The 20,632-nt window shown below is 41.7% G+C and overlaps 1 protein-coding gene across 3 annotated transcripts in view; it reads right to left on the reverse strand.

Moving 5' to 3' along the window:
• Positions 1–477: 477 nt before the first annotated feature.
• RSF1 (remodeling and spacing factor 1) overlaps positions 478–20,632 on the reverse strand; it is a 112,836-nt gene continuing 92,681 nt past the window's right edge. For 2 of the 3 annotated variants that reach the window (XM_037885902.2, XM_037885830.2), the window contains exon 16: positions 5,998–14,399. In XM_037885902.2, coding sequence (XP_037741830.1) covers positions 13,822–14,399 — 578 coding nt within the window. In that variant the 3' untranslated portion in view covers positions 5,998–13,821. Of the gene's footprint in view, positions 1,737–5,997; positions 14,400–20,632 lie in introns of those variants that run through there. The other variant, XM_037886028.2, reaches the window with a different exon arrangement.

Consider the following 20,632-nt stretch of genomic DNA (forward strand, 5'->3'; position numbering starts at 1 on the left):
TCCAGTGCCGGCAGCAGGGGGAACGGCCAGGAACACGTGAGGGCCCATGCCCTGCCCACAGTGGAGGGTCATGCTACAGAGCCGTGTCTCCATGGCAGCAGCCAGTGCTGAGCACGCAGGAACTAGGGCAGGAGCGTGAAGACACATAAACCCTGCAGTGGGGAGGCCAGGTCTACACGCAAAAATAAGTTGGCTTTACTACATTGCTCAGGGATGTGAAAAATCCACACGTGAGTGGTACAGTTAAGATGACGTCAAACCCTCCCTCCCTCCCCCCGTGGACAGGGTTAAGTCAAGAGAAGAATTTGTGTTGATTTAACTATCAGCTCCTGGGACTGTGGATTACGTATACCCAACAGGAGACCCCCCCCCCGTGGCAATAGCACATTCAGGGACCCTCTACTAACCCCTCTAGGAAACCACCCGATGTGACACGTGCAAGAGAAATGCATGTTATAGACTCCTGTGAAACAGCAATGAAGGAACGAGAAAGCTGGGCCCCTGGGGACTGATTTTATTTCTACAGAATACAAATAATTGCTGTTGTCTTACATAGGAATTACTCTTATTCTATGGCAGGAAAATAGGATCCCAAAACATGACAGTTCACACTCTTAGCTCTGAACATAAAATAGCACAGGACCTTTAACAATCTATTCGACCCAAAGAAACCCAGTCCTTCCGAACAGAGGTGGAAAAAATCATCGTGGAAATTTATTCATTCAGGTGCAAAGAGCCACTGCGGTGGTGACGATGGAACTTACAAGATTTCATGCACACACCACAAAAAGATAGTGACAAGCAAAGTTTTACAAGGCAGCTTTGGAGTTGCCTCTGTTTAGGTAGAGGGCCCAGTGCTGCTCCCAGGTTAGCCGCTAGTTTCAGGTACACTAGATACAGCAGCGGCTGGCACGCTTTTCTATTTGAGCCTTCCACACTCTGCAGTTGATTGGGAAAGGAGTACCTACAACCCATCCACCAGCACAACTGCTCTCTCCTGTGTTCTTCTGTCCCTTTTAACCCTCTCTCCTTTCCTATCTGCAAGATTTTTGTTTTGTCCCTATTTCCATCCTGCTGGCTGATGCCTTCCAGTGTCTGTGCCCACACCCACTGGAAGCACACATGATGATCTTGCTGCTTCTAGGGCAGGCTGTGGGTAGAAGACTCTGGTGGCAACTTTCTAGGTATAGGCCACATCCACATGCTCATATGACCGATAAAGTGAACTCTAGTGGCTGAGACTGCATTGTGCACCAGGACACTTGCTACAGGAGCAGAGGGAGAAGGTGAACATTTCCAAGGAGGTACTTGCCCCACACACCCCTACCTTTCTACAGGGACAGAGGGGTTGTCCTAGGCATACAGCAATTTCTGAAGGATCTGGCTCCTTTACCCTCCATAAAACAGGATGGAGGTGGGGGAAGAGAGAGAGAGAGAGATGGGGAAGAGAGCAATAGGTAATGATATCATGTTCCATATTTGATTCAAGAGGTTCTTTGCACTACTCATTGACCACTGAGCCAGGTTATTTTCTGATGCACAGTCACTGATCTTCCATCAAGTATATACAACCCTTTAATAAATAAAATGAGGGGGGATTTCACCCAGAAAAATCTGTTTTCTTGCTTTTGGGTTTAGTGTCCTGACCAATTGGTGGCCTGACTTCAAAACACACCTCCAGTCTGGGTTTCAGAAAGCATGTGTCTTTCGCCGTTTCTTTTTTAAAACATTATCATCTAGAAAACAAAAAGCAAACAGAAGTGTTAGTCAGCACCAGTTCAGATACAAGAGATGAACCTACTCAATACACCTTAGTGACAATGCAGAGAAACTAATGGAGGGCACTAGTTAAGGCATGGAGGCCTCAGCATGAAAGGTGGCAAATTTAAGAGGGAAAAAAAAGAACAAAGTAGCTCTTCTGTGATCTTCATCGCAGCATGTAAACTGAGTTATTAGTTAGATAGGCAGAGGCCCAGGCCGCATCCCACCTTGAAAGCTAAAGGTAGGAAAGTCATATATACACCTTACTATTTAACTTACCCTTTGATGACTGTGTGGGTACTTCTTGAGAGATGAGTTTGGAGGCCTGGAATCAGATTCTGCTGGGAAGCTAACTACATCACAAGCCTCTACTACTCAGCCCACTTGTTGGCAGTCTCAGGACTGAGGTTAGTGACTTTGTGGCTCGGAAGACTGGACTACCCTCTCAGATCTAGGCCCTGTCTATACTGGGTTTGTTTGGACCCTTTTAACTATACCACGGCAAGTCCCCAGTGTAGACAGGCTGTACTGGTCTAAAGTGGGGGCTTGCACCAGTACAGGTAACTTACTAAATCAAGTTTCACCAGGAAAATGTGTCTGCATTAGGGGTTTGCACCAGCATAATGACATCAGTGGGGCTACACCAGTGCAAATTTCTTGTCTTCTTGAGGTGACCCCTCCACATTGCACAAGACACATCCACTACAAATCATGAACTAGAGGTTATGAAGCCACCATTTCAATTTGACCCACTGCACGGCTTCTTAATATACAGACCATCCTTAGGCATTTTCCACTGCTTCTGGGGCAAAATGGAAATCCTGCATCAGATTCAGAAGAATTTTTTAAATGGAGGGTTTTTATTGAGTACAAAATTTAAACCAAACAACAGTACGGTGACTTGTGTTAAATTGAAGTTTACACTCCTTCCATACACACACTTATTTTCATTGTGCCACAGATTTCTGTGCTGACTATGAATACTACCTTGCAGAAGATGGTATGGGGGTGGAGGGTGGGGAGGGTTAGAGTTTGGATAGGAACTGGAAGGGTAGATGGTTTGGGTATGGCAGCTATTAAGGGTTTTTAGCACTTGGGAGGGGAAAAATCTACAGTATCTTTCCCTGTAACAGCCAGCTGACCCATATGCCAGCATTTGCCGCTGGATCTAACAATAAGCTCATTAATTGGTTCCTGCTAAAATAATCAGTGAAAGCCAACACTGACATTTCCATTCACCATTATTAATCTTCAGTGTTACAACACTACTGAGATAAATGGGAAGTTCATACCCTTCAGAGAAGTCATCTTAGGTTGTCTACAGATTCAGTAAGGAAAACACATTGCAGCATTTTACACAGTTCATAGTCGGAAGCTTTCCTTCCCAGCCACAAGGGCTAGAAACAAAGTTTGTTTTAAATGCTCTTGTCTTATATTTAGATTTTAAGACCTGGGGGACAGGGGCCATCATTTTGTTCTGTGTTTGTACAGCACCTAGCACACTAGAGTCCTGGTGCATGACTGAAGTGCCTAGATGCTAACACAATACCAATACATAATAAACAACAATAAATCCAAGTCTGGCACAATCCTGCAGCAAGTAAATTTCACTGTATCCCAAGAAAAATAAGGGCCTAGATTTAAAGTATACTGAGGTTAAGAGAGACTTCACAGAGGCTAAATTCAAATTGATCTCCAATTCAGCTCCTGCTTTCTTCCGTACTTTCTGGGGCTGTTTCCTGGTTGGCCACTAAAAACTCCTTTCCTTAATGTTATGATTGCCCATTGCCATAAGCACCTATCAGACCGGCTATCACAAGCTGTAAATACATTTCTCTTTAGATTTGTCGCAGTTAGTGGTTCTAATATTCTCTGCAGGACTTGGCTCATCCCAGATGCACCTCTTGTCATGCATGAATAAGTGAACAAAGAAGCAGAGCTCTTGCAGTCCCATCTGAAAGCTTCAGAGCCTTATGCCTGGAATTGTCTGGCTTGGATATCATATTGCTGGTTGTAAGTTATGGCTAAAAAGCTGTGATCCATGTCAGGAGATGCTGACGACACCTGGAAAACCTTGTCTATGCAAACAAAGTTCATGGCTGTAATTCATCACTGGTACAGCTCCACCAGTAACAGAAATGGTGGGAGCTGTAGCATAGACATGGCTTAGGTGTTTTAACCACAATAATGCTGTGGTAAGAGAGACACTGAACCAAACCACTTTCACCACTAGGTGAGCTGCACCATTAAGTGGATTATGGCAGACAAAGCTGAAGCGGTTAAGGAAAATAAATATGTAGAGTGATCAGAGCCTATTTACAGCATCACATAAATGGCATGCTGTCTCCAGCTCAGAACTGCATAGACAAAGCTTACTCTGCCTACCTTGAGAATTTACCATTTATCTGTATCATCTACATTTTCTTCTCAGATGCACGAGTTTGCTTCTTCCGTGTCCATACAAAATGATGTTTCCACTTTCAAATTCAAGACGACCCCCTTCGTGTATTAAACTCTTATTAATATTAGGGTCGCTATAGCCACACTGTACTGCAGAAAAAGAAGAACTATTGTAGATTTAGGCGTTTCTTCCACTTGTGTCAGCGCTTGGCAAAATCCAGTTGGTTTGGAACTCTATGTAGGGTCATTGAACATCATTTTTGTGTACCGCTTACACGGTCCATTCCTCCTTTGCCTCCTAATACTCCAACAAAGCAACAGGTTCCAGCCAGGATCTCCCCTTTCCAAAAGTCTCCATAAACCACATCAGGAAAAAAACATTACAAGCGATGAAGGTTCCCAATCAATTTACTTGCCATCAACATGATTTTAAGGAATCATCAAATGTGTTTCCTTTCCTAAACTGGACCTTTAACTGCAGCTGTTTCTTTAAGGAGGCCTCTTGCCAAGCACCAGCATTCCATTCCCCAGGTCTCAGCAAAGTTGATCCTTTTTCAGGTTATGTTTAACCTGCCTCTACAATCAAATTACTGAACTCTGATCTAGGAGATTGTGAACCTCTGACCAAGGCACCCATAAATGTCTGACAGGTTCTGTTGACAGACTGGCTTCGGATGTCTCACTTTGAGGAACTTATTTAAGCCTTACAATGACAAAGATTTTGTACAAACATGGGTCTAGTTAGTCAAAGAGAGCAGATGGCAGCAGAGCTAAAGCAATAAGGGCCAGATTTTTAAAGATATTTAGGCACCTAGTGGGATTTTCAGCACTTAGGTGCCTAAAACTCACTGCTTTCCATGGGTGGTAAGTGCCCCAGATGCTTTTGAAAATCACACCAGGCACTTAAATTAGGGTTACCATATGTCTGTATTTTCCTGGACATGTCTGGCTTTTTGGTTCTTAAATTGCCGTCCGGGAAGAATTTTTATATATCTAAAAATGTCTGGGATTTTGCCATTATTATTTTTCCCACAAAGAACAGTTGATTATTCAAGAAAGAGAGTGAACGTTGATCATTCAAGAAAGAGAGTGAATGTTGATCACTTGAGAGTGCCCGCTTTTCCCCCCTAGCTCCCAGCGCTTGCGCCATGAAACAGCTGTTTCGCACGGCTGGGAGGGAGGGGGAATGTGGTACGCTCAGGGTAGGAGGCGCGGCCAGGACGGGGATTTGGGGAAGGGGTCCAATGGGGCAGGGAGGGGGCGGAGACTTTGGGGAAGGGGTTGGAATGGGGGCGGGGAAGGGGAGGAGTTGGGGCGGGGCCGGGAGCGGGCGGGGGGGCACAAGAAAATACCCCCCTGCACCCCTCATTGGAGTGTCCCCTTTTTTTTGAATGTTCAAATATGGTAACCCTACCTAAATTCCTTTAAAAATCTGGCCCTAAGCAGCTAGTCTCTCAATTTGCCACTCTGGATCAACCAATAGAACAGCCCTATATTTATTTTTAAAAATATTATATCTAGAAGATACAGAATACAAAGAAAACTGATAGCAAAGACCGGTCAAGCGCAGCTATATAAAAGATAGGAATTTAAAATTTCTTCACGGTCATCAACTGCTGGTCAAAGAGAAACCCCCCCAGGCTAAACTGCCATAAGCAAAACAGCACAATTTGCTACTTGTAGCCAAACAAATGTCACTTTCAAAGGCTGGACCGATTTGCAGCAACCATTTTCTACTATCTACCTTAAAGTCAGACAAAAAGAAGCCCCTCCTTGCTATTTAGGTGCCAGGATAATTAAAAGCAAACATGCTTCTCCCAAACACATTATACTTTGTACATCATCAAGTTATTTAATTTTTTTATTATGACAATTTACATGTCATATTTATATGAAAGAAATGACAGTAGATATTATAACAAAAACATTATGAAAGAAAAAGTTACACAATTAGGCCTACAAGCTATAAAATGGCTTCAGGCCCAGCTTATACACAAAGAGTTCTGACCAGACTGTAGTGACAGACAACAATGAACATTTCATTAACAAAAATATTGGCACCAGCCTTAACATTTTTTTTTTTACTTCATTTACAAGGAATACAGTATTTAAACAGTTGTGTACTGCAAATCTAAAAACATCAGCTGTTATTAAACTGCAGTTAACCCCTTTGAGCACTGAGACCACCATGACTTTCGTTTTAAAGTTTTTAATGTATCATGTTTTACATGCAGGTGAAATTACTGGTGGGAAACAAAACAGTGAAAGCACCACCCAAGTTATGTGCAACAAGAATTACACTTCCAGTTTTTTCAACATATTTCCCCCCCTCCACACACACACACACAACACATGCAGTGTGTGCACCTCAGTCCTTTCCCTTCAAAATATAGCAAGCCATGATTTCAGAGAAAGATTTAAAAATCAAGGTTTAGGACTCAAGCAAAGCAAGGGTTAAACTCTACAAAGAACGGCTAAGCGTTTGGAAATTTACCATGTTACCTCTTAAGAGTAAGATAAAACAAAAATGAGGCCATCAGTGAATTTGAGATAAACTTTAAGGAACTGTAGGTTTCTCTGCAACATTTAAACAGCACACAGAAGTAAGACAAAAACTGTATTTCATGTAAGCATATCTTAAAATTTAAGAGACCGTATTTGGGAGTTTTGACCTAATTATCACAGAGTATTGGAACAACCATTCTGCTAGCAAGCAATCTGTACTAAATTTACTGGGACAGTGAATAGAGACATGAACATCAGGTATAAACACAAAGAACGTGCCCATTTGACAGCCATTATACACCAAAGCGTATGATAGCTGCTATGTATTATAAAGGAGAGCTGTGAAACAAGAAAGAAATTAGTAACCATTGGCATTTAAAAGAATTTAATGTCAGTTAGGGGGAAGTACCATTTTAATAAATGTACTTGTAAGAATAAGACAAGATTTCAGAGTCAATATAATGAGTATGAAATTAAAAGCAAAAGATTTATGATTTGATTTCCTTTTCTACCACATTAACTTTAGTAGCAGATTAATATCTATTAAGGACCTTGTAGTCATCTAGCTAATAAATGGTGTGCCAGTACTAGGCCTATTACGGCTTTCAGCAGAACAGTTTTTTTCCTGTAGAATCATTTGTTAAGTCCTGAGAGAGTCAAGGTGGGGTAATCTATTTTATTGGACCAACTTCTGTTGGTGGAAAGTACACGCTTTCTGTTCTATGCGGAGCTCTTCTTCAGGTCTGGGGAAGGAAGCAGAGCGCCTGAGCTAAAAAGTTGGGACTAACTACAAACAAAAATCCCGACTTGTATTTAGCTCAGACACCCGATGAAGAGCTCTGTGTAGTTTGAAAGCTTGTACCTTCCACCAATAGAAGTTGGTCCAATAAAAGATATTACCTCACCCACCATTTCTCTCTCATATCCTGGGACCAACATGGCTACAACAACTCGTTACGTCCTAACAGGCTAAGCTAAATATTACAAATCAACATAGCTGTTTGGGTCATAAGAGGAGGGATAAGCATACAGAGTGGCCTCCATCAGATTGTGCCAAAGCCAAACAGTGTTAAAGTATCTAATGTATTGCTCCAAAACCCCCCACATCCACACCTACCCTATAGCACTCATTCATCTGTTGTAGGAAACCACCTTTTCTAGCATACACAGATTTTTATGCAGCTGTGGGGATAGGAATGAGGTCAAGAGGGTGTCAGCCTCAGTGTCTTAAAGGGGCACAGTCCATTTGAAATAGTCAGTTTTTAAGAGCGAATTACAAGTTGTTTCAACACTATGCCTTTCTGAATCCCCTTCTGCAAATGGTCGTGAGTTTGCAATCACATTTTGCTATTTTTTCTTCCTGTCCCGTACTGCCATTTGAAAGATCCATTCAAAACGACAGGGGGAAACAATTTCTGACTAGCCCTGGGAACCAGTGAGGCTCACTATACACAAAGTGCTATCCAGTGCACAAAGTAAACAAACTGGAAAAAACAGAGCAACATTTTCCTCCTCTAATCTCGCAGCTCTAGTTAGTAACTTTTGGGGTTATTTGTAGCAATCTCAGATATATTTACAGCCACAAGTACCATTATTAAGCAATGTGTCCCCTCTGCCTGCACTTCCCTTGTCTCTACTGCTCATGAGAACAGGTACTGGGTGCAAGCAGTTACAGAGTGATAGCTCAAAACCCAGGTTGTCAGACTTTTTACAGTTGTAATTGTGTCTGGAGCCTTTACACTACATGCTCAATTGTAAAAATCTATTACCTACTTTAGAGTGTTCTACTCTTTCCTTCAGAAACTGTACATAATTTAAGTGTTGTTCTAAGCAATATAAATTTTTTGGAATGTACAAATAAGTTAAATTACTCTGAAGCTTTGGGCAATTATTTCAATTCCCCTGCAACCTTGTTTTTTGCTGTTTGGAATTCTGTCATTCAAACAAGGAGTTATACTGATGCTATAAAAAGAGCTTAGTAAGTGACTTAATTTTCAAAAAGGGACTAATGATTTTCAGTGTCTCAATTTTTGGTTGTCCAATGGGAGACACCTCAAAGGGGCCTTATTTTCAGTGAGTGAGTGTTCTGCTGTTTCTGAAAAGTCAGGCGTCTTTAACATGTCTCTGACTGGACGCCCAAAAATGGAGGCATCCAAATTCATTAGTCATTCTTGAAAATTTAGGTCAATACATATTGCAAACATTAGTTCAATTAAAATTAAGGCCTCTCTCTGCTCACTTCATATTTCCTGCCTTCCAAAACAGTTAAAAGCAACATTCCACCCTCTAACCTCAGGTGAGGGGTGAAACACAAAAGCTAAGATTGGCAGCCAGGATTTCCTAGATTGCGTCAAGAATTCTAGTCCTAATCCTGCAAACCTTTATTGCTAAAAGCAGTCTTAATGACTTCCATAGACAAACCTGTGCGTAAGGACTTGCAGATCAGGACTACTTAACATGAACTGCTTTCTTTCTTCCCTCTCCATTCAGTATAGTTTTTTTTCCAGTAAAGATTTGTTTCTGTTTGAAGGATTTAATATTTATTTATATACAATTTTTTAAAGGTTTTATTTACCCAATGGACTGGAAGTGTTCTTACATAAATACGCATATAGGATGCATCCTGTATATTAAAATCTATAATACAAACCTGTGAACAGTAGTCACTGCACATGTTCCACAATCACTTTTTCAAGGCTTAAAGAGTGCCATTTTGAGCCAGTTGACACAAATATCTTGATTAGACCATTTTTGGACTAGCATGACTGCAAAATATTATTTAATTAATGTATACAAAGGGGATTTTAAAAACCCAGGTGCCTTTATCTTGTTTACTTTTAAGAAAGCTAGTTTATGGAAGTGTGTGATTGGAAGCAAGTTTTAAAAAGTGACTGTTGGGCCAAGCCTTCATGCTGAAGAGCTTTCAATGCAAAATTAGAAATGCATGAAAACAGAGGTTTGTAATGGACACCCTGACAGTGTACTATTAGAATTATTGAACTACTACAGCATTTGGATAGTCACATAGTTCAAATGATAAAGATACTAAGATAAATTAGAACAAATGGACTGCCATGCAAAAGTTTTTTTTTTTATGAACATATATGCTGCCTGAGGTTCTCTGAATAAGTCAGTCTCTCATGAGGTGTTCAGACACAGTGAAGACAAAACAGAAGCAAATGGAATACAAGCCAACTTCCATTAGCAGAAGAGCAACTGAGGCACCTTAATCCAAAAGGATAGTCTTAAAGACAATGACATACCTTATAAACATAAAATATAGAAAAAAGCATCACTGTTCTTCTCAAGTGCAGTTACAAAGCAAAAGCCATTAGATAAAGAAAACATGTGTTAATGTGTTCATGTAATTTAATGTGCACAGCTCTGAATCAACTATCAAATGCTCAAAGAGTTCATTATTTAGTATTGATATTCCTGTACCCATAATTAAACAAAGAGACATAAACTGTGTCTACATTTGTTTTTTAAAATCAGGAATACACTCATTTAGAAGAATCAAAGACGACAAAAACAGCCATGGTGAAGTTCTTACTATATTACGGGCTTTGTTAATGTAATCCATCACATCGATTTAGCGTGAAGTGAATTTACTGTACACTTTTGACACCAATGCTCATACAAGTGGTTTGCAAGCCAGCAAATATTACTCTTCTCTTTGTGAAATGGATTAGAAATTTCCATCCCTCATTTCATTCCCTCAACTTGTACCTTCCTCCACTCTACAATGCTGCTTAAAACCTAAACTGCACTTAATTAACTTTCTTCCCAGTCAGTTCTGCACTAAACAATGTTCAACTTAAAAATCTGCAATACCCGTATAGCAACTTTTAGTCACAATCTGATGGGTAGCTGTTTGTGTAATCAAATCCTTACATATAGGATTGATATCTGCCTATTCTTTTCCAGTTGGAACTATTCTGTTAAATAACCCAAGGCAAGTCTCCATTGTGTTTCTAAAATTATTTGATCTTTTGCTTATTAACTTAAGCAACAGCTGAAGATTAGTATTCATTGTGGACATTAACATAATCCAAAAACATTGCACTTCATTCCTTACCAAGATTACAGTAGAACACAATCTGCAAATGACACTAAATCAACTGGAAGACATTTCCATAGTGTGGACTAATGAAAATATTCTTAACATCTGACTAGGGGTCACTTGTGCTCTTATCAAGAAGTGCCATTTCCCAAAGAAGATACTATACATTTCCCATCAAGCAGAAAATCTTCAAAACTGGGGATTGGGAGTGGGTTGAAAATGTAGCCCTCTCTTTGAGCCAAATGTTGCAGTCTTTACTCAGATATGATTCCCATTGATATAAAAGGGAGCTCTGCCTGTGTAAGAGTTTCAGGCTTGGACTCTTTGGGATGACATTAACACCAGAGATGACTTTTTCTTAATCAAATAGAAGGTCGATCTACAAAACTGACATACAGGAAGTAAAGCTCCGAGCAGTGTCAAAGTCATGTACATATTTTCAGAACTGACAGTACCTGAAAAATAACTGGATCATCTGTTCCAGTGTTCTGACTGGACTTTATGATATTGTCTGCTTTTACATCATTCCCACAATTAAGCCACGATATTTGATTTTTTTCCTCTGGTTGCATATCCAATACTTCCAACTCTTTTGTATTTTTCTTACACTGAAATTAGTTGCCCGCTACGTGTCTATAATTTAGAGTTAATGCAACAGCAAGAATGTTTGCTACAGCACTGATCAGATACTAAAAGGCTAAGTCAGAGAGCAAAAGGGTTATGGCACTGCCTAAACAAAACAGAAGTCTTGGCTGCAGAGTATTGCATATGTGAATCAGACAGTTTGCATTGCAAATATTAAAAATGCACAGTTACTAACATTGAAAAATGGGAGCCACATGTCACTGATCATTTGAAACACAAGTATATTAGAAATGTAGCAGCACTACATTGTTGCATCACCTAAGGGGAAAAAAAAAGCATATACTGTGTAGTAGCTTAAAATGCTACATAGGCTTTTAAGAACACTTTCTAAACTTCTGTGGCTTTTTGCACTACCCTGTTTAAACATCTGTTAATGAAACCTGTTAACTGTCAATTGACATGGTGGAAATAATTCGTCATTTAAAAATTCAAATGGAATAAACTCATTTGGAAAGAAAGAGTGAATTCTCATTTTCTTAAGTTACAAACCTTGCTTATCATAGCAAACGATGAGTGGGTCCTAACCTTTTGCAGCTTTGATGGTTCTAGTTTTATACGTGAGGATATATGAACTGCTAGAATTCCAATGAAATAACATTAATGCAGTCGGTTCTACAGAACTAACATGGACAGAGGGGAAAAACAAAAACAAGGACTTTCAAGGCTAGAAGGTAGGTATTTTTGGATCTAGGTTTTCTAGAGAGGTATTTAGTAAAGGCCTAATGCCAGCTTTATTACAATGAAATAGAAGTGCTTAACTACTGACTGACTCGTCAATACGACATTGAGGAGGTGGGGATGGGGGTAGGAAGGAGAATTCTCTCCTTGGTGCCAGCAGCAAATTTGGTGTATCCATTGCCGGCAATGGACATAACACCAGGGGGGAAAAAAATCCAAATCTCAGCGCAAAAGGTTTAATAGATGTGACCTTATTAGATTTCAACATTTGGCAGCTATGTTTTAGCTGTGGGCTACAACATGTATAAACTTTACAGCCTGCATCTTAATTAAGAGCGAAGAGAAAACTGAGTGCTATCCAAAACAAACTTCAGCTTCATTGTCTATTATGTGCCAAATAAACTGTTAAAAAAAAATCTATATACTTGAGCTAAAGTACATGCCACTCAAAGTGATGAGATATTGTCTTGGAGTCAAGCATTTTCTCCCAGAAATACTGCCTTCTTGAAATCAGTTGGTCACATGACAACTATTAAAATGTATTTTAAGAAAATTCTAATGGCCAAAGGCCAACACTACATTCAAAACCTGCTAGTACATCCAGGCAGATAAGTAAATCAAAACAGAAACACGCAAATCCAAAACAGAAAACCTCCAAAAGGAAAACTGCTCCATCTGTTTACTTCAATTTGAAGTAGATATTAGGGGCATGAATGGACCAGTCAAGGTTTATTTGAAAATCCCTCCATCATCAGATGTGCTGTAATCCTGTGGTCAATGCAGTATGTACAAACATATTCCTTTCAAAATACCCTGATACATGGTTTAAAACTCAAACGGCCAGGCAGTTACTTTATACAGTGGTTCTGGCATCTGTAAAAGTTTACAGCACTCACATGGTATCATCCCACTTACAAACTAACTTCACACTGAGATTCCCTCCCACCAGATACTGTACATTAAAGGCCATCTGATGAAATATGCATGGAAAAACTGTTTTATAGATTCATTGCTGGCATGTTTCGACCGTCAAAACTTCATTACAGTACACTTTACTGTACAAACACTTTAAAGGATGTTTATCAGGAAACTCTGCAAGTCAAAATGGATACTAGAGTTCTTGTTTATTGTACTTTCTCGGCCTCTTTATTTACTGTGGTTATCTCCAGTCTTAAATCAAGCTGCTTTCATGAAGGTGGTTACTAAAATGAGCTATGTATGTTAACCTACAACTCACAAAATGCAACAGTAGAGACATTAATTTTTAAACTTGTCTGTTAAATTGTAATCTAAGTTGTGAACATTTAAATATAATATATATCTCATATGAAAAAGCTAGAGCACAAGTGTTTCTGCACACACGCCCCCATTCCCGCCTCCCACTGCCCCCTGCCCCAGTTACGTTTTGGGCCCAGACCGATTTGGAATGCTTTCATAGGCCACACATTTCAACAAATTTGTATGCTTTCAGGAAATATAAAGTCAAAAATATACAAATCTCTTGTTGTTATAAGGTTTTTGTGAATGAAATTACCCAGGACCATGGACTTGGAAGGAGAGAAAAAAATTAAGAGGGACTTTACAGCAATTTATCTTCAAAGTTCAAAACTGGTCACTTCACAGAAAGACTGCAGAACTGGTGAAATTCTTGCTTCTAAAAAGTGATACTGTAGTGGAGAGTCTTCTAGGAAAAATAAAACAGCTTTTAATAACTGGCCCGCTGGTATGAGCTACCGTGGAATAAATTAGCACAAAAATGGAAGAAAGTCTTATAACTGTTCACTGTTACAGACGTAATCAACAAGGTCAGTCACTCTCAAAAGTTCATCCTCCTCTTCCTCTGGCCCTACTACCTCCTGCCCACCCCCTGTCCCATTGGGTGCCAGGGTGGCATTGGCTGTGCTGTCCTTTGGGGCTTGAGTCTTCTCACTTGGTTTGCCAATCAAGGTCTCAATAGTTTTACCTGGGCTCTGTCCATTGGTGGAAGGCAAGTCCACTAGGCTGTAGTCCAACGGACTTTCTACTTTCCCTACATTATCAAAGTCATCTTCATCATCACTTTCTATCCGGTAGCAGGGCTTCTTGGTGCTGTCATGAGGAGCATGAGGTGCTGATGGCTTATTTGCAGGTGCAGGCTTTTCTGCATCTTTGTTCGCATTGTCGCAGTTATCTTCATCATCTGTTTCAATTCGATTCAGCCGTTTGCGGACAGGTCTCCCCTCCTCTGGTTCATCCCCATCCTCTTCTCCTTCTGAGTATTCATCTGTGCTTCGGCTACGTTTTCGAATAGACTGCTTTGATTCCTTTGCTGGTTCATCATCTTCAGAGTTCTTGGACATGTAGCTCTCTGGAATGAGGAACAGACTTAAAGCCGTTAGCAAAATCTGACGGCAGGCAAAACATTTACAATTGCTCTTTATATTTTCCCTTTTATCCCTCTCTTCTGAAATGTCAATCCTTTCTGTCTTGCACCCCGCCGCCCCTCCCCTCTCACGCCAATTCTGAAACTTTGTTAGCGTACTCACACATAAAATAAAAGAAATAGAAATTGCCATATTAGATCAGGCTAGTGGCCCATCTTGCTTGGTATCTTGTTTTTGACACTGACAGCTTGAGGGGACGGTGTAATCCCAAATAATGGATAATTATGTAACAATAGGTTTCAGAGTAACAGCCGTGTTAGTCTGTATTCGCAAAAAGAAAAGGAGGACTTGTGGCACCTTAGAGACTAACCAATTTATTTGAGTATGAGCTTTTGTGAGCTACAGCTCACTTCATCGGATGCATACTGTGGAAATTGCAGAAGACATTATATACACAGACACCATGAAACAATACCTCCTCCCACCCCACTCTCCTGCTGGTAATAGCTTATCTAAAGTGATCATCAAGTGTGCTGGAAATGGCCCACCTTGATTACCATGCACATTGTAGGGGGAGTGGTCACTTCGGATGAGCTATTACCAGCAGGAGAGTGAGTTTGTGTGTGTATGGGGGTGGGGGAGTGAGAAAACCTGGATTTGTGCTGGAAATGGCCCACTTAGATTTTCATGCAGGTTGTAAGGAGAGTGGTCACTTTGGATAGGCTATTACCAGCAGGAGAGTGAGTTTGTGTGTGTGGTTTTTGGAGGGGGGTGAGGGGGTGAGAGAACCTGGATTTCTGCAGGAAATGGCCCACCTTGATTATCATACACATTGTGAAGACAGTGGTCACTTTGGATGGGCTATTACCAGCAAGAGAGTGAGTTTGTCTGTGGGGGGACGGAGGGTGAGAAAACCTGGATTTGTGCTGGAAATGGCCCAACTTGATGATCACTTTAGATAAGCTATTACCAGCAGGAGAGTGGGGTGGGAGGAGGTATTGTTTCATGGTGTCTGTGTATATAATGTCTTCTGCAATTTCCACAGTATGCATCCGATGAAGTGAGCTGTAGCTCACGAAAGCTTATGCTCAAATAAATTGGTTAGTCTCTAAGGTGCCACAAGTCCTCCTTTTCTTTTTATGTAACAATATGCATTCAGGGGAGTTGTGGAGAAAGTTTATTCCTAATCCCTTAACACCCACTTTACATTCTTCCAGACACCGAGAGCCCACATTATGGCCATAAGCCTTCCCAAAGAGAATTGTAGGACTCCTTTCAAAGCTCATCAACACTGCCTTAAATTTCAGCTGGAGGGTTTGCTACTATATAATGTAATGTCTTTTCCCTGTATAGGGAGAGTATGCTATAGCCCCTCAGCACTTGTAGCTCCTGCTAGTCTGGGGAAGAAGAGGCTGAAATCAAACACCAAGCAGTTTGACTCATTGGGCCATCTTGAGCTACCCAGAATGCGTGTACATGGCCATCTGAAAATACGTTTGTTGCACAGGAAGTTTACAACAGGCAAGTCTTTCACACAGCTAAGCAGTCTCTCACACAGTTCCATACTTTGATATGCCTGGGGAGAATACCAATGGTATCGCTGTGCTGTTTTTACTGAACAAAAAGCCAGTAACAAATTTAATACTATGCAAATTATTTCATAGAACAAATACTATTATTTAACCATTGGTAAGCCAAAAGTCTAGGAGTCAAAGGACTGAAGTTCCCAGTGAGGCTACTGTATTATATAGCAGATTCTTGGCAGAGAGGTTCTCTCTACAACCAATTTAGGGGAAGAAAATGCAAATTACATTTTAAGGCTCAGTTTGTAAAAGACAATAAGTTTGTATAATACAGTCAAGCTCCTTTGATCCTGAAGGATCCTACAGCACTTTATAAATTTAGGCCAACACTTGCCAAAATATCTTCTAATTATGGATGCCCAACTTGACACACAGTGCCTGCTCTTTGAAACATAAGAACGGCCATAATGGATCAGACCAAAGGTCCATCTAGCCCAGAATCCTGTCTTCCGACAGTGGCCAATGCCAAGTGCCCCAGAAGGAATGAACAGAACAGATAATCATCAAGTAATCCATTTCCCTGTCGCCCATTCCCAGCTTCCCATTCACACCATTCCCGCCCATCCTGGCTAATAGCCATTGATGTACCTATCCTCCATGAATTTATCTAGTTCTTTTTTGAACCCTGTTGTTATAGTCTTGGCTTTCACAAAATCCTCTGGCAAGGAGTTCCACAGGTTGACTGTGCATTGTGTGAAAAAATACTTCCTTTTGTTTTAAACCTACTGCCTATTAATTTCATTTAGTGATCCTAGTTCTAGTGTTATGAGAAGGTGTAAACAGCACTTCCATTTTACTTACTCTACACCAGTCATGATTTTATAGATGTCTATCATATCTCCTCTTAGTTGTCTCTTTTCTAAGCTCAAAAGTCCAAGTCTTAATCTCTCCTCATACGGAAGCCGTTCCATACCCCTAACCATTTTTATTGCCCTTTTCTGAACCTTTTCCAATTCCAATATATCTTTTTTGAGATGGGGAGACCATATCTGCACACAGTATTCAAGATGTGGGTGTACCATGGATTTATATAGAGGCAATATAATATTTTCTGTCTTATTGTCTATCCCTTTCTTAATGATTCCCAACATTCGGTTCGCTTTTTTGACTGCCACTGCCATTGAGCGGATGTTTTCAGAGAACTATCAATAATTACTCCAAGATCTCTTTCTTGGGTGGTAACAGCTAATTTAGACCCCATCATTTTATATGTATAGTTAGGATTATGTTTTCCCATGGGCACTACTTTGCATTTATCAACATTGAATTTCACCTGCCATTTTGTAGCCCAGTCACCCAGTTTTGTGAGATCCTTTTGTAGCTCTTCACGGTCTGCTTTGGACTTAACTATCTTGAGTAGTTTTGTATCTTATGCAAATTTTGCCATCTCACTGTTTACCTCTCATGGAGTGCACTGTCAGCGTGGGGGCAGGTATTTTCTCCAGACATGGAGATGTAATCCGTGACAAAATTCTTTCAGAAGAGACTGGGAGCGCCTTCATTCTGTCTGCTACTGTAATGAATAGTTGGGTAGATTTCCAAAACGGCTTTGTTCGATATAGAAGGCTAACACCTGGCGAACATCCAAAGAGCGAAGTTTCTGTTCCTGGCTGTTTGCGTGTGGCTTAGGGTAAAAGACTGGAAGAAAAATATTCTGATTAACATGAAACTGGGAGATGACCTTCGGGAGGAAGACTGGGTGCAGCCGAAGCTGAACCTTGTCCTTAAAGAAGACTGTGTAAGGAGGCTCAGATGTTAGGGCCTTAAGCTCGGATACCCTCCTGGTAGATGTTGTTGCCAACAGAAACACTACCTTCGATGATACATAAGAGCAAGGAGCATGTTGCGAGTGGTTCAAAGGGGGGCCTCATTAGTCTGGAAAGAACCAGGTTAAGGTCCCAGGGTGGGATTGGTTGTCGTACTTAAGGGTATAGCCTGTCAAGTGTTTAAGAAAGCGTGCAAATATTGGGTTGGCAAAGACCGACCAGCCTGCCACGCCTGGGTGAAAGGCGGAAATGGCAGGCAAGTGGACTTTTATTGATGAAATAGAAAGCCCTTGCTGCTTCAGGTGCAGAAGGCAGTCCAAGATAAAAGGTATTGTTGAGTGTGTAGGAGACGTGTTTCTGCTCTGACCAAATTGTGAATCTCTTCCATTTGGCTAGGTAGGTGGCCCTAGTGGATGGTTTCTTACTGCCAAGGAGGACTTCCCTAACTGGAACACGGCAAGCAAGCTCCATTGGGTTTAGCCATAGAGCTTCCAAGCCATGAGATGGAGAGATTCGAGGTTGGGGTGCTGAAGACGGCCATGGTCCTGAGTTATCAGGTCCAGGAGCAGCGGTACAGTGATCGGAGTTTCCACTGACAGCTCTAGAAGAGACACATACCAGTGCTGATGGGGCCAGGCTGGAGCTATCAATATTACCGAGGCTTCTTCCCTCCGAATCTTGATTAGCACCTTGTGAACGAGTGGAATGGGTGGAAATGTATAACAGAAGTGATCCTTCCAAGGAAGAAGTAATGTGACCGTAATTGAGCCGAGGGTGTGACTCAGGAAGAAGCGGACACTTCCTAGTGTGTCCTGTCACGAACAGGTCTATCTAGGGAAATTCCCCACTGTTGGAAGATGGTGTTCATGACACTGGGTGGATGGACGACTCGTGGTTGTGAAAGGACCTGCTGAGATGGTCTGCCAACTCGTTTTGAACTCCGGGAAGATAAGGTGCCTCCAAGTGTATTGAGTGGGCTATGCAGAAGTCCCACAGTTTGAGGGACTGTTCCTGGCACAAGGGAGATGCGCATGCTCCCTCCTGTCTGTTAATATAAAATATTGCTGTCTGTCTGTCATGACTGATACACATCTCCCCTCCAAGTGAGCTTGGAAGGTCATGCCAGACGGACTGCCCTCAGCTCCCTGACGTTGATCTGAAGTAAGAGCTCCGCGTGGGATCAGAGGCTTGGAGTCCTGAGCTCCCCCAGGTGCGCTCCACACCCCATCGCTGATGTGTCTGTGACCAGGGAAAGAGATAGTTGAGATCTGGAGAAGGGAATGCCCGCACACACAGCTTGCGGATTGAACCACCACAGAAGAGACTCAAGAACTGGTTGGGAAGGAGTGACTACCTTTTCTAGATTGTCCCCGTTTGGTCAATAAACCTAGGCTAGTCACGCCTGAAGGGGTTAGAGCCTCAGTCTGGCATCCTGCACTATGTAAGTACAGGCGGCCATGTGGCCGAGGAGCTTCAGGCAATTCTTTGCCGTAGTGGTAGGGAATTGTCTGAGACCTTGTATGATGTCACAAAGGGTCGGAAACCGTGACTCTGGTAGAGATGCTCTGGCCTGTCTTGAGTCCAACACTGCCCCTATGAATTCTATCCTCTGAACAGGGGACAGGGTTGACTTCTGCATGTTCAGTAGAAGGCCAAGGTCATCGAATGTTGCTCTTATCAGGCTTACATGTGCCTCCACTTGTGTTTTGGAGCAGTCCTGGATCAGCCGGTGGTCGAGGTATGGAAACGCCTGCACCTGGCACTTCCGCAAAAAAAGTAGCCATAACTGCCAAGCACTTGGTGAACACCCAAGGTGCTGCTGACAAGCCAAAGGCGAGGACCGGGAGCTGAACAGGAGAGAATATCCCAGTTCTACCATGCTACTCCTGGGGGAATTCTGCACCAAAAAAATCCATAATTCTGCAAATTTTATTTGTCAAAATAATGCCATATAATCACACCAGTTTCACTTATTTTGGTAATTTATTTAAACTACCGTACAGAGAAAAAAAAATCATACTAACCGTTCAGCATTTCCTAAACACATGAAAGTTAAGTTACAAATACTTGGTAACCAAGACCCTGCATTCCAATTATAATCCTGGATTTTCATTTAAATTACATGACTTTTATTTTGTTGTTTGGTGTTCTGTAAAGTAGAATGATGCTTTAAATCGCTCAGACTTTCACACAAGAAAGTCACACAGTTTTGCTAATCACGGTCCTGCATTTTTTAAAATGGATAAGTAAAATAGATCCTGAGCTGTAATCTGACCCCCCTGTGCCTCTCTAGCAGAAGGAAAAAAGCGAGAAAGCCCACACAGCCCTTCCTAGCTGAGGATTCCCTTACTGTCATTTACAACAAGGCTCCTTTACCCCACCTGGCAAAGTAAAGGAGCCTTAATTGACTAAGATGGGAACAATTAACTAACAATGGGAACATTAGCAGCCTGCCAGTTTAGTTGTTACATTTCTGCTCTGCCTTAGGGACAGAGCCTGCTTCACACAGCCCTATCCCTCCAAGCCCAGGATGCAGCAACAGCAACCAGAGGGACAGAGAGTGTCTGGTCTCTCACTCATTCCACATGCAGGCAGGCACCCAGCCCCACCTCCTTGACCAGCCTCCCTCCTCCCCTCCAGGGTGATCTGCGCTCTGCTGCTGGCTGCTCCCAGCAAACGTGCCCGTGCATTAAAATGAGGGGAGCAAAGAAATCTGCGGACGGTATGCATTCTGTGCCCCTCGCAGGGAGCAGAATTCCCCTGGGAGTACCGTGCGGAGCACCCAGCAATCTGACGTGATCCAGGCCCACACATGGTAGAAGTGAGACAGCTGACACGAAAAGGATAGGAAGTTGGATCCGGTGTCTG

This window comes from Chelonia mydas, chromosome 1 (genome assembly GCF_015237465.2).
Source record: "Chelonia mydas isolate rCheMyd1 chromosome 1, rCheMyd1.pri.v2, whole genome shotgun sequence".
NCBI classification, from domain to species: Eukaryota; Metazoa; Chordata; order Testudines; family Cheloniidae; genus Chelonia; species Chelonia mydas.